This window comes from Pyxicephalus adspersus, chromosome 1 (genome assembly GCF_032062135.1).
Source record: "Pyxicephalus adspersus chromosome 1, UCB_Pads_2.0, whole genome shotgun sequence".
Taxonomy (NCBI): domain Eukaryota; kingdom Metazoa; phylum Chordata; class Amphibia; order Anura; family Pyxicephalidae; genus Pyxicephalus; species Pyxicephalus adspersus.
In genome coordinates this window covers 86,575,029-86,588,297 of record NC_092858.1, presented here as the reverse complement: position 1 = coordinate 86,588,297, position 13,269 = coordinate 86,575,029, and the positions used below count along the sequence as shown (strand labels likewise).

The window sequence follows — 13,269 nt, the reverse complement described above, 5'->3', positions numbered from 1 at the left end:
ATATATATATATATATATATATATATATATGTGTATGTGTGTGTGTGTGTGTGTGTGTGTGTGTGTGTGTATATGTATAATGTATAATGTGTGTGTATATGTATAGATCAGATCTACTTTTCTACTAGACAGATTGTGTTGTGTAGCAGAGCTAAGTTTTTTCATAGAGACGGGCTATAAGCTATTTTTGTAGCATGCAAAGTAAGTTTAGCTTAGTTAAGTTAGGGTCTTGGTTGACATTTTTTTTCTATCTTTACAGGGTTATTTAATGCATTTGATGAGAACCGTGACAACCACATAGACTTCAAGGAAATTTCTTGTGGGCTGTCTGCTTGCTGCCGGGGACCTTTAGCAGAAAGACAAAAATGTAATTATCAGTTTAGACACAACTCTGTACAAACACAATAGAGAGTATTATCTGGCAAAGGACACCTGACTCTCATTGATATAAGTATTTGATTTATTTTTCTCATTAAAAGAGGGTAAATGCATATTCAGTTTGATGTTGAAGATATTGTATGATCTCTTCATGACTGGTTATCAGTCTATTAAGATTTTTCTTAAAAACTTGAAATATTTATTAGTTTACTCAAGTAGAAATTTTATTATTCCTTCAGTAATAAACTGTCATTGACATATCCATGAAAAAATTAAATTCAAGGTGCTTTGAAAGGAGTAATTTGCACATTGATTGTGTGTGCTCCTTTGCAATCAAACTTTAACAGTCTGTGCTCTTATTAGAATTATAGCTCTTAGAATGCTGTGTAGCTGTGTAGCAGTCTATGTACATTGGAACAGTTATAATTGGGACAGTAAATAAGAAGTAACAGATGTAGGGATGCTCACTCGCCTTCTCATATCTAATGGCGTCTGTTACTTTTTTCAAATAGTTTGTTTCAAGGTTTTTGATGTTGATCGTGATGGTGTTCTGTCTCGCACTGAACTAGAAGACATGGTTCTTGCACTACTAGAGGTGTGGAAGGATAACCGCACTGATGCCGTACCTGTAAGCTTTTTATTTATTAAAAAAACTTGTATATTTTAGAACACAAAATGCATAGCTTAACTTTCAAAACAGTTTTCAATAGAAATGCCTATACAATTTACATGAATAAAAATGTCCATGGCGTGTTACTTTTGAGGTGTTACCTAAATTACCTTTTAAGTTCTAATATTAACCTTCTAATGAGCACTATATTTGATACAGTTTTTCTTTTAACATTTATGAATGTTGCAAATTTTACTGGAGATGCACCAGAATCATTCTACCTATGCCTGCTTCCCAGGTTGGCTCACAGTTGGCTTGATGTGATCAGCAGGAGAGCATAGATAGCCTATAGACTTTGTTTCATATAATACTGGGGAACATTCTATGGTTTTCCCTTGCTGACATGTTATTACTGACATGTACTAGACATCTATATCTTCTTAGATGTCATGGTTTTCGGAATGCTGCTGACACTAAAGGCTTAAAATCAACCAGCTATAAGGAGCAACATAGCCTGTAAAACCCCTGTCACGTTTTTTTTGCTTCCTGTGTTCCTTGAAATATGTTCTGGAAAATTTCAATTCTCTCCTCTTTCTGGAAACTTAACAGTAAATGGTAATAAATCTACAAAGAGGACTGAATTCCACTGTTAACGAAAAAGTGTCCCTAATGGAATATTTTCTTTATTTCATGTTTTCAGATTTGCGTTCATTCTATATCTTGTTGATAGTGATCACTAGGACAAAGAGAGAGGGTAAATCCTCCCATTGGGGAAACCGTCAGGATTAGAGGATCTAACATCTCCCTATCTCCCTGTTTATTCTAAAAAAAAAAAGATCTGAACATATAATATTTTTTACAGCTACACTTGCTTTTGAAATGTGTGTTAGGTCACTGTCTATGAAAATATGTAACTTAAAACTAAACAATGATATGCAAAATTCTCTAAAAATTAAATTCACAAATGTGAATACAAAGATTTGGGATCTCAGATTTGGTTGCAGTACGTCAGTGTGTGTTTTTTTTTTTTTTTTTTTCCAGGTCAGTGATTTAATGTTTTACTTTTTTCTCTTATTGTTTTTAGGAATTAAACTTGAATCTTTCTGATATCATAGACAATATATTAAAAACCCACGACACAACAAAGGTAAGAACAGATAATAAAAATTTACAAATTATCCTATAAACTGTAATGTGGCTGTTTCTGTCTCCCGCACCAAATCCTAATCAATTTGAATATCACATTCCTGGCATAGAAAATGTAATTGCAATAATTCTGTTTGCAGGCATGAATCTGTTTTTTATGAGCCTTATGGTGCTTTAAATTGTGCTTTTCAGGAATTTTGTGTTCTACCTAATTGTCAGCTGGCAATTAACTTTCTTTTTAATTAATAAGTCACATAGTGCTTACTCTGTTTAAACACTCCTCTTTTTACTTGGAAGGAAAATGAAAAGTGTAAGGGATGCTCTTTACCTGTTATTTAAAGTTAAATTAAAATTACAATTTAAATTTTTAGTAAAGGCACTTTATGCCATTGTTAAACCTCAAATGAAAAAAAGCATTATTCTACCAGCCAACAGACCTGCAACTCTGTTTTCTTTATTATTGTCTTGGCTAGTTGAGAGAAGTACTACTTTTTACTTGTCACCCCTGTAGGCTTCTAAGGGCTGCCCTGTAATTTCTGTACTAATTTGCTTGAAACCCCCAAAATAAGCCACAATGCTGACTAGTACATACAGTGTGCTGATTATTAAGCTGACCAAGAGAGAACTGATGTCATTGGAAAGCAAGAGGTGGGTCTACTAGCTGGTGAAATGGAGACTCTGATCTAAGGTATTCTTTGATAAAGCAAAGCATATGCTTTCTTTAATTTTAAAGCTCAAATAAAGTTTAAGGCTTAGTCTACACAGACGTTTTCCCCAGCGTTTACCTTGAGGCTTTTAAAGCCCTTGTTTAAAATCCCCATGCATTCCAATGGGTTAATCTACACTAGGACGTTTCTTCTGCGCCCAAATACGCAGAAAAGCATGGGTAAACGCTTCCATTGACTTCAATAGGAGGTATGCAGTAAAAATGTGGGAAAACGCTTGCCTTTAAAATGCTAATACAAGTGTTTAAAAACACATATAAAACCAATTGGAAAGTTTACATGTGTTTTTAAAACTGTCCGTGTAGACCCAGCCTAAGAAGGTATCCGCAAGATACATTTCACAATTTGGAAAAAAAAAAAAAAAAAGCTTTAATGTTAGGTTTTTAAGATCATTGGTAAAATATTTTGACAGAAACAGTTTTAAATCCAAGACACAGATGGCTGTAGAAAAGAATCCTTGGCTTTCTGTGTCAGAACAGTGTTCTATATACAATGGTCCAACGTGACCTCCTTCTAAGTCGCTGAATAGAGCTCCCCAATCGGCATGCAGTGTAGGCTTCCTGTATGCTTACTGGGGCATTTTTTTCCCTAACCTCGAACTAAACCCCAATAATAAAAAAAAAATGCAACCAGGCAGGTCCTTTATGGAAGAAGGGACAAGTGATGTCCCAACAAATAAGCATTACTGCCTGATTGCAATTTTTTTTATTTAAACTCGTCTGTCTTCTCTTTGCCGATATCATCAACCAGTACTCTTCCTGGTGTCTGATCTTTGACCATCCTAACTTGTCTGGCCAGGATGATGTAACTCCTGTGAGTTCACTTATTACTGGCAGTCAAATGGGTTGTCGGGATAGTTGGCATATCCCAGCATCCTTCACATGCGTATGGACATGTACTTGGAAAATTAACAGGCAGGTATGTTTTATGTTGTAGTAGAACCATCATCAGTCCTCTCTACCATAAAAATTCTGCTTGCTCACAGTTTTCGTTTTCAAAAGATTTTTATTCAATTTTACCATTTTTTATATAAAAAAAAAATAAAAACACATGTAACACATCATAGAACACAGAAATGTCCCCCCAACAATGCTTTTATAAAACAACTCTCTTGCTCACAGTTTTTGAATGCAGAACTATATAGTGCTGCTTTAAGTCTATGTACTTACTATTATGCAAAATATTGAAAATCCCTTTTGTTAATTTATTCTCTGCAGAGTGGACACCTTACACTGGAAGACTACCAGATTTGGAGTGTTAAAAGTGCTCTTGCCAATGAGTTTTTAAACTTGCTCTTTCAGGTAAGTGGTACATATCTGTGGTTGAGTTTTGTTGTCCAGCCAAAACATTTTTTTCTTATCCACTGAGTGGCTCAAGAAGACCTATACTTTTAGGAAATGCTACCATTTGCAGGAGGATAAGAAACTTTATCTGCAATCAAGATTCATACTTTTCTGCAAGGGGCAGTCACTGTTGCCTTGAGAGCTGCATCCAGACCCATTGTACTGGATAATAAAGGGTCTGTAGGAGAAAAGACTCTCTGGCTCTGGGTTCTACATTTAGAGGTGTCCAGAGTCATTGGGCCTCTCTGCCCTGTCTCTAAAGACTTACTTGTTAGGTAGATTGAATGGGCCAAGCATTGTGAGCTACCTCACTAAATTAGGTTGTTGGGCATATTTAAAATCCTCTGTAACCTCGGCTGCTGCAGTGGTATGTATTACCACTGGGGAACCCAAATGCTGATATCACTGCTTTCTTCTTGCTATACAGCATAGAGCTTTCCTCCTCCTTTTCTATACCTATAGCCCATCTATAGTTGAGATTGTTCCCTACTCCACACAGGTTAGTTTCAGTGATGAGTGATGTTTCATAACTATCTGGATGCATGTTTAGATAGCACTTACATTAAATGAAATCCATGAAGAAATGTGTAAGCTGCAGTTGCTGTTTCTCTTTTTGAAAGTTCTAGTTCCCCGATTGCCATGCTATGTTTTTGGTGCCAGTTCGTTACTGACCCAGACCAAATGTGCAGGTTAAGAGTTTCTTACTTTAGTGTGAAAGATATGTTTCATGTCTGTGGCTCGTATGCTGTTGCAGAAGCCACAGAAGTCACATCAGATGTTCTTCTGTGTAAGGCAGAATTCGGATCATGATCAGAGGGGTTTTGCCTGTTGTACACATTATGCACTTGCCCACTCATTGTAATCTGGTGCTGTGGTGAATTAGGATAGTGATACTATATAGCAAACTAATAAATCATTTTTATTTACTGAAGTACAAATAGAATTTATGGGCCTGAATGGTGGCATAACTCATTTAGTCACATTTATCAAAGCATAGCCAGTCAGAAAACACAAATAAAAGCAAAAGAAATATTAACAAGTAAATGAAAATGGCTTATGTTTAATGTCACAGCTATTACAATCTATATATTTGTTTTTTTAACATGCATTTCAAGTCTGTTTTATAATGAATTTCAGTGATATACTTTACAAAGCACAAATTCTCTTTGTGATCAAACTATTAGTTGAGATTCCAGTCCTACACAATGCATATATTTTAAGTCCTGTGCCTGTACATATGCCTTTGGAATGTATTAGGACAAAGCCCAGCTGTGTATCTATGTAGAGTGTGGAATTCACATAACATGTCAATATCAGAACAATTATGTTGTATAATGAGGGGAACATGTCCAACAAACACCACTTGTTCATCCATTATGAGTGTTAGTTGGGGCATGAGGACCTGTTTTTTTTTAATTTTTTTTATTTTGTACATACATACATATATATATATTTGTTTCTCAAAGCCCTGTTAGAGCAACAATTGTGCAGCTTATCTGAATGGTTACTACTCTTAGCTACAGATAAAACATGCTGCTTGCATTCCTTGTGACACTGGAAAGGGAAACTCTGTTACAATGTTTTTTGTTTTTTTTTCAAGCATACAATAGAAACATACCTGTCAATGATCAGTATATGCAGAGATGTAGATATATGATGTTACATTCAAATGTTGGTCTTGGTCCCTCAGATCTCCTAAACCTCTGTTTCGGTATATGAGAGTGTGAAATTTGGATAGTGAAAGCGTTTAGGGTTTAAACTAACAAGGAAATAAAGCAATTTAATACATTTAAGTTTTCTAGAGGAAAAATAAGAGGATATATTTTCCACTCAAACCAAATTAATAGTCTTATGGCACATAAAGAGACATATCTACCAAGTCGGACTGATGATCAGGTGCAAAGAGTAAAAGGTAACTTCCCTAAAATTCATGTGTAGAGGAATGAGGAATAATATATTTTTCACCTCCTGTTTAAAAATGAAATTGTGGCACCGGTACTCTACTCCAGATTTAGGAGTCTTATGGTACAAAGCCATATTAGGATGACCCAATCCTACTCAAACCTTAGGTAAGTTTAAGATACTTCAGTTAGTGTGGGGCTGCTTTTTACAAACCAAAGGGAAGTCAAATAAACTGAGCTGAAAAACACATAGGGCAGTCCTATGAGAAGAATGTGTAACAAGTAAGGCAATTTGGTTAAGACATTCTTTTTGAAAAAAGTTAATGTGCACTAACCCAGGTAAGGGTCTTGAATTGCTTTTTTTAGGCCTTCTTTAAGTTTATAGAGCAGAGATAGTTATTTTGAATAGTATACCTGGGAAAGGTCATTGGGGTTAATTGTCCACAAATATTTATTGGCATTATGACTGAATTTAAAGGAGGAGGATTCAAAGTGGGACTGATGCGAGGAGGATACATTCCAACTGAAGGTCCCAGACTTGCAAATAAAATTCTTGAAATTCAAGTGCCAACCATTTTTATGGAATTTATAGAGAATCACTGGAAAATAAACACAAAGGTTAGTGAAAGAAAATACGTGGGGTCAAGGAGAAACCCTATCTTGTACCATTTGATATGTAAAAAGAGGAAATGCATTTATTCACCCTCTTTGCCACGGAAGGATTCAAATAAAAGGAATTAATCAATGAAAACATAATACCCTCAGCCCAATGTAGCAGATGGTAGATTCCAAAAAAAACCCAATCCACGTGGTCAAATGACTTTTCTGCGTTGGTGGAAAACATTTCAAAAGGTAAAGAACTCTCTAGCCACATGGGAAATGCTTATGACCCAAAGGAAGTTGCCTTTAGCCTCTCATGAAAAGGACATGAATCCAATAGGTGGCCATTAGGTGACTGGACTTATCAAAGTGATAAATTACCCCATGTAACCAGACCAAGGCTGCCTTTGTCTGAATAAGTATAAGTACTTTACCCTGCGCCCTGAGATCAGGGATCTCATGCTCAGATTTTATCTGCATCTGTTTAGGTGTGATTCTAAAACTCCGCAGCAGGCTGTCAACATCAAATAGTGCAAATATATCAATGTACAAAACAACAGGATGCATTTACCTAGGAAGACCATGAGAAAGAGAGAATGCAGTAAACTGAGCAGTACTGTGGTAGTAAAGGTAAAGAGAAGCCTAGTGTAGTAAAGCTGAAAGTGTTGAAGTCTGCACATCATGGATAGTGGACAGAAGGCAAGCATCAAAAGCAATCCCAAATGCTAAGCAACTCATATGTGACTAGTAGGCTTCTGGGTAGTGGATGAGCTGAGATAGCAAACTGCCAGTCTGGTTTGGGAAATGCTGCCATATTTAGGAAGGTAAAGCGTTACGGAAGATCTACAGAGGTCCTCTGAATGATTAAATTACCTTGTTGACCAACAATCAGGTGGAAGGGCAAACCCCAAGATCTCCTTTGCTTGTCAAGTATTCGCTTTATTAATGGCTGCATCTGGAGAATTTTTCTTGAAATGTTTGTTCTTCACAAACGTAGTCTGTAAGACTCTTTGCTATAAAAATTGAGTTTTGCAAATGTCTGAAGTTGCTTTTTCTTTTCTTTTCACTTTCATTTCATTTAAGGTAAATCTGGTAGGTTTACTCTAATGCAAAACTTACATTTTTTTAAATGTTTTTTTTTTTTTTTTTTGAAGAGGGTAGGATTGACCGTAGGTGTTATCTCCAATTGCCTTTTAGATATATCCAAATGTTTAAAAAGCCTTAGTTTGTAGCTGAATGTTATTACTTACCCTAAATCCCTATGTTGTAGGCATCAATTGGAGTTTCAGATGCTTCAAAGATTTTTTTTTTTTTTATTCATTAACAGATCTATTTGACCTTCCTCAAGCGGGTTTTGTATTCACATGGACTCCTATGAGAAAGCAAAACCTGATACTAATCCTAATGGTTAGGTAGAGGATATGTAAACTGTTTATGTACCACTTGACTTCCACATCATGTTTGCTTTATCATCTAACAAGTCTACTCTACCCAGAATAAAGCACCTGTGTTTTTTGGAGAAAAAAGTTTGTCATTTTTCGCAAAGTTTTTTTTCAGAAAATGTTTAAAAAATACAATTTTAATTCTGTAACTGAAAGGTTACCAGACAATCTGAACTCAGTGTTAGATGTAATTTAAAATGTCATTTCCCAATGAATTCTCCAAATACTCTTTGGTATAAAACGTCACTGTCAGAGTGTTTAACAGTATTTCACTTGATTTGTTATATGTTGTTTATTATCACTCTGTTTTACTTTGTTGTAGGTATTTGTTACTGAAGTCTCGTTTTAAAGTTTAGATCCCTCTGTAATTTAATAGCCTCTCCAGTGCTAAAGAGCAGGTGTAAGATGTTGATTAGCTTTGTATGAAAAATGTATTCTGTAAGAGGTTGAGTGATTTATGTTCACTTGAGTGTACTAAAATTAGTTTACTACATTAATTTCTGTATGCTGATTAGGGTACGATCAATTACCAGCTTCAGTTATTTTTCCCAGCATTAAAAAAATCAATTATTACTTGTTGACATTTTTTTACTTGAAAATACGATCTAAAAAAACATTTATCTGTACTTTATTTTTATTTTTTTTTTCAGTATTGCATATTGGTTTTAAAAACTGTTTTTCTGTCCTATAGAATTTAAGCTTGTATAAATGCCATGTGATACAATTGTACATGCATACACTCATTCACATGTTTATGTATATAAACACATGAAAGACATCATTTAATATTCCATATGGCTGGGTTTATACTTTTGAGTTCAAATGCATCTTTTGCACATTGGAATACTTGGTGCTATTTATTCATAATTCCACCTCAATACACCTGTATTGCAGTGCACCACAATAAACGGGTAATACCTCATGCATTATGGTGTTAGTGTTTAGTACATGGGCTTTTTTTTTTTTTTTTTACCATAACACATCTTGAAACATCTCTGCAGTATTAGAAGCTATCTGAGGCTATTCGATTAACTGTTACTGCAGATAAAGGTAACTATGCACCAGATAATAATTTTTCTTTTCCTAGTTTTAAGGTAATCAGATCATTGTCAGATTCAAACATGCATTTACATGCATTGTTGTAGCCTAATATATTACTGGACTTTCAAAAACACTACTTTTTTTTTAAGTTTTTTTATTTATAAAGTGTTTAAAAAGTAATACATCATTTAAACAAATTACATTGTCTCAAATTTATTTTAAAGCTTCCTACCTCACATACTTTAACACAGAAACCCAAATTACAAACTCAAGATTAAAAAGCCGTAAAGGTTCTTAAAGCAATGCCTAATGGTGTTGAGTTTTGTAGTTTTTCTCTCTTCTGCAGTATCTGTTTATGCAACACAATCTTGTCTTTTTTTTTTTTTGACAAAAAAAAAAACTTTAGGAATATGTTTTGTGCATGTGTGCACTAAAATTCGTTTTAGTGTATTGTTACTAAAACTGTACAGTATATTGGAAAAACAGTGGCACAAATATTGTGTGATTTTAAAATTTAGGAAAGCCATCATTTTCTTGCAGTGGCTTGAAGTGAGGATCAATGAAGTTATCTTTCACTTCAGTCAGACCCACTGTACCCTGCTAGACTGCTTTCACAGCCACACTCGCTCAGTCAGTGTGAAATGCACTATGTTGTCCTTTCATCCAGGTGCCAAGCAAGGTATAACAAGCACTGACTGGCGGTGAATCCAAGTTATTGTGTTTCAATAGCAGTAAATTATTCACACAGGGAATGTTTTATGGGAATATCAGATTCCCTGCTTTCAAAATAGAGCCCCAAGTACTATAGCACTTTTAAGGTGCTTAACAAATTTATATAGAGCCTTAACTGATCCTCTTGTTTATTATGTACAATGATATTTTAACGAAATATTGAGCTACTTCTATATAGTGGGCAGTAAACTATTTAGTCTAAAATTAAATACCCCACCTTGCTTAAATGGAGAACAGAAACACCCCTCTCTTTAAGCAGTAGGGAAAACAATGGGAGACGCAAACAGTTATGGATGCCAAATATTTAAAGAATTTATAATATAAATAATATATATTCTAATGGGGAGAGCCAGCTAGGGATCACATTTCAGAACTCGCTCAGAATGTAAGATGCTAGAGTTTGACATAAAATATATAGTATGATATTTCCTTATTTCTTCCCCAAGGAGTAGTAATATACTGGGTTCTAAATGCACAGCACAATGTCTCATGTGGTGGAACACAGTGTTAGGGGTTCCCATATGGTATCTAAGACATAAAGATTTTCAAAGTTAGGCATTCTAAATAAATAAATAGGTAATGTTAATATCAAACACAAGCCTACAATATATGCCATTGATTCTGTGGAAAAATTTTGAAAATCTTTCATACACTGTTTTAGTACATCATTTTGGTATTACTTTACACAATCCAATCTTCACTTGTCTTCAAGTGTCAGGTCATGAAAAAAAAAAAAAAAACATGCTTCAATTTTTGTTGTTATCTCTGTTGAATCAACATCTAGCTTTTTGATATCTTGTGGGCTTCTTTGATATTTCATGGACCAAGAGGCAAGAATGACATACCTAACACTGACAGCTGCAGGTGGGATATCTAAAAATTGAAAAAATAGTTTAAAAATAGATTAGCTTCCCTAAAGCCTAATAAATGCCATTTATATTTCATTAAGTTTCACTTGCTCTCACTCTTGCTCTCTTCCATCGTTCATTTGTAATATGTTTCAGGAAACATAATATCTCATTTTTTTGCTGCTTCCTCTGGAGTCTGACGCTTGAATTTAACAGAGCCACATATACCCTTTAAGCTTAAATGCTACTATGTACAGAGAAGCTACTTAATCATGCTGTGAAAGGTTTGGTTAATATATGTCTTTGTCAGTGTCAAATGATCCAAGAAGCTAAGCATCTGTTCTATACAAGCTTTTATTGTGCCTAGAAAGGATAAGTCAGCTTTATATAATGTGACTAGCTGTTTGCTGTTGCCAGTTTACTGCTATTAAGCCGAATGCTATGGAATTGCAGTAAGGCAATCATTGTAAAGAAAGAGAGCTCTACCAGCAGTTTAAGAAAATAAGTTATCATTGCCCTGTAAAGGCAGTGCTCCTGCAAGGTCTGTTGCTTTTTGTTTTTTTTATGACACTGATCAGTATGGGAATTTAAAGAACTGTATTGAGTAGAAATACTTTTACTTTGGGGAGGCTAGGGGAAAGATAGATTTTGGATATACATGATTAATTTTGGTGGTTAAAGAACCAAGAGAGATGTTAAAGAGAATTTAGATTTATTTGTGCTTGTAACACAATTTGTAAGGATAAAGCTAAAACTTTTTTTTTACAGAGAGGTGATTGAATTCCTTAAACTGTAAAATAATGCTACAGATGTCAGGAACACTTGTATTCCAGGACTGTCTATTGTTAATTTTGTTTCTATTGAGTGCAATTTTTTAATTCCAATTCTTTTCTAATGGACATTTTGTAGTTGCTGTATGTTTCAAGTAAGACTAAAAAAGCATCATTAAGGAATTAAATTTTCTGCATGTGCTCATCCAAAAAAGGTTGTATTTAGGGGCTCCAGATGTTTTCACATATAGCCGATCCAGTTATTATTTTATTTATACAGTTTGTTAATTTTGCTTGCTGTCCTGTTGATCGATAAAAAGACTTTGTCACTACATTTTGGAACACATCCTAATCATGTATTTGCAATTTTTATGTTATGTACTTGCATTACCCCACAAAAAAAAGGGGTGACCATGTCCCTTGAATGGTTACCGAACACGGTTTTAAAAGATATTTGAAAAATCGTTTGTCCAACACATTTTAAGTTGTCTTTGAAAAAAGCATTTGCTTAATATGAATGTTTTTTTTTTTTTTTTTTTTAATTTTGATCCTCTCCCATTTAGGTTTGCCACATAGTCTTGGGTTTAAGACCAGCTACCCCAGAAGAGGAGGGACAGATCATAAGGTATACCATTACATTTTTTTTTTTAACTTGCTACTATTTTTTTTAAAAGTACCTAACAGAAAATGTGTTCTGGTTTGCAGGGGATGGTTGGAACGAGAAAGTCGGCATGGCCTCCATGTTGGACATAACTGGTTTCTTATCTCTATGCAGTGGTGGCAACAGTGGAAAGAATATGTCAAATATGTAAGTTCTGACTTTAGGTTACCAGTTAGACCTTAGCGGTAAAAATCGGCACACGTGGGGCATGCATAGAAATTTGCTTTTCTTTAGCATGCTTACAGATAATTAGGTATGGTTGACGCACAACTTTTTTAAAACCACCTTAACTTTTGGCACCCTTAAAAAATGTGTTGTTTAATGTACTGAAAATCATTACCTTTATTTTTAAATGCAACGGGCTGGTTGTATGTGCTGTGAACCTAAAGCCGTTACCTCTTTATGTGGAAGAGACAGAAAAGACAGCAAAACCAAAAAAAAAAGAAAAAAAGCCCTCTTCACTGTGGAATTCTGCATCTTGTTCCTCTAAACATGTCCAAGGATGCCCTTGGGTTTATATTCACCCCAAAGCCACACCTGGATGGCAGTTTGAGCCAGTGCTTTTAGAATAATTCTGGAAGCTTGAGGGGCAGAGCAAAAAGATGACATCATCCATGTGCTGTTGTCTCATTCTAAATTGAAAAGGCTGGATTTGGTGAAGGTATGAAGAAAGCAAGCAAAAGTCCAGACCTGCTGTAGGAACAAGCATTCCTTTGTGGTCCCTGACGCTTTTCACCTGGCCAGTCCATTGCACTTTCTAAGCACATTGAAGCAGTAGTGTAATTTAGTCTGCAATAGTAATAAGCAGTGGGTTAAAATATACAGGTTGACTATCAGAAATCCTGCAACCTGGGGACCTGAGAACTGTCAGATTTTAGAAAAACCCAGATTTTTTTTTATACTTACCTTTACACACAGAGCTGCCTTCCTCTCGCAGCACCCACGGACATCTGGCATAGTTCCAGGGAGCAGGCAGCAGAGACGTCTCATTGTGCATTTAGTTTAGCAAGCAAGTGTTTCTACAGAACGGCGCCAAAACATTAGTGGCCAAGAAGTGTACTGCAGTCCCTGT

The 13,269-nt window shown here is 35.2% G+C and overlaps 1 protein-coding gene across 2 annotated transcripts in view; it reads left to right on the top strand.

Annotated features, from left to right (window-relative positions):
* The window catches only part of USP32 (ubiquitin specific peptidase 32), a 123,007-nt gene that overhangs the window by 70,346 nt on the left and 39,392 nt on the right, over window positions 1-13,269 (top strand). For both annotated transcript variants that reach the window (XM_072417083.1, XM_072417093.1), the window contains exons 7-12: window positions 260-367; window positions 891-1,006; window positions 2,073-2,135; window positions 4,077-4,160; window positions 12,100-12,161; window positions 12,242-12,344. In XM_072417083.1, the coding sequence (XP_072273184.1) occupies window positions 260-367; window positions 891-1,006; window positions 2,073-2,135; window positions 4,077-4,160; window positions 12,100-12,161; window positions 12,242-12,344 (536 nt within the window). The remainder of the gene's footprint in view (window positions 1-259; window positions 368-890; window positions 1,007-2,072; window positions 2,136-4,076; window positions 4,161-12,099; window positions 12,162-12,241; window positions 12,345-13,269) is intronic.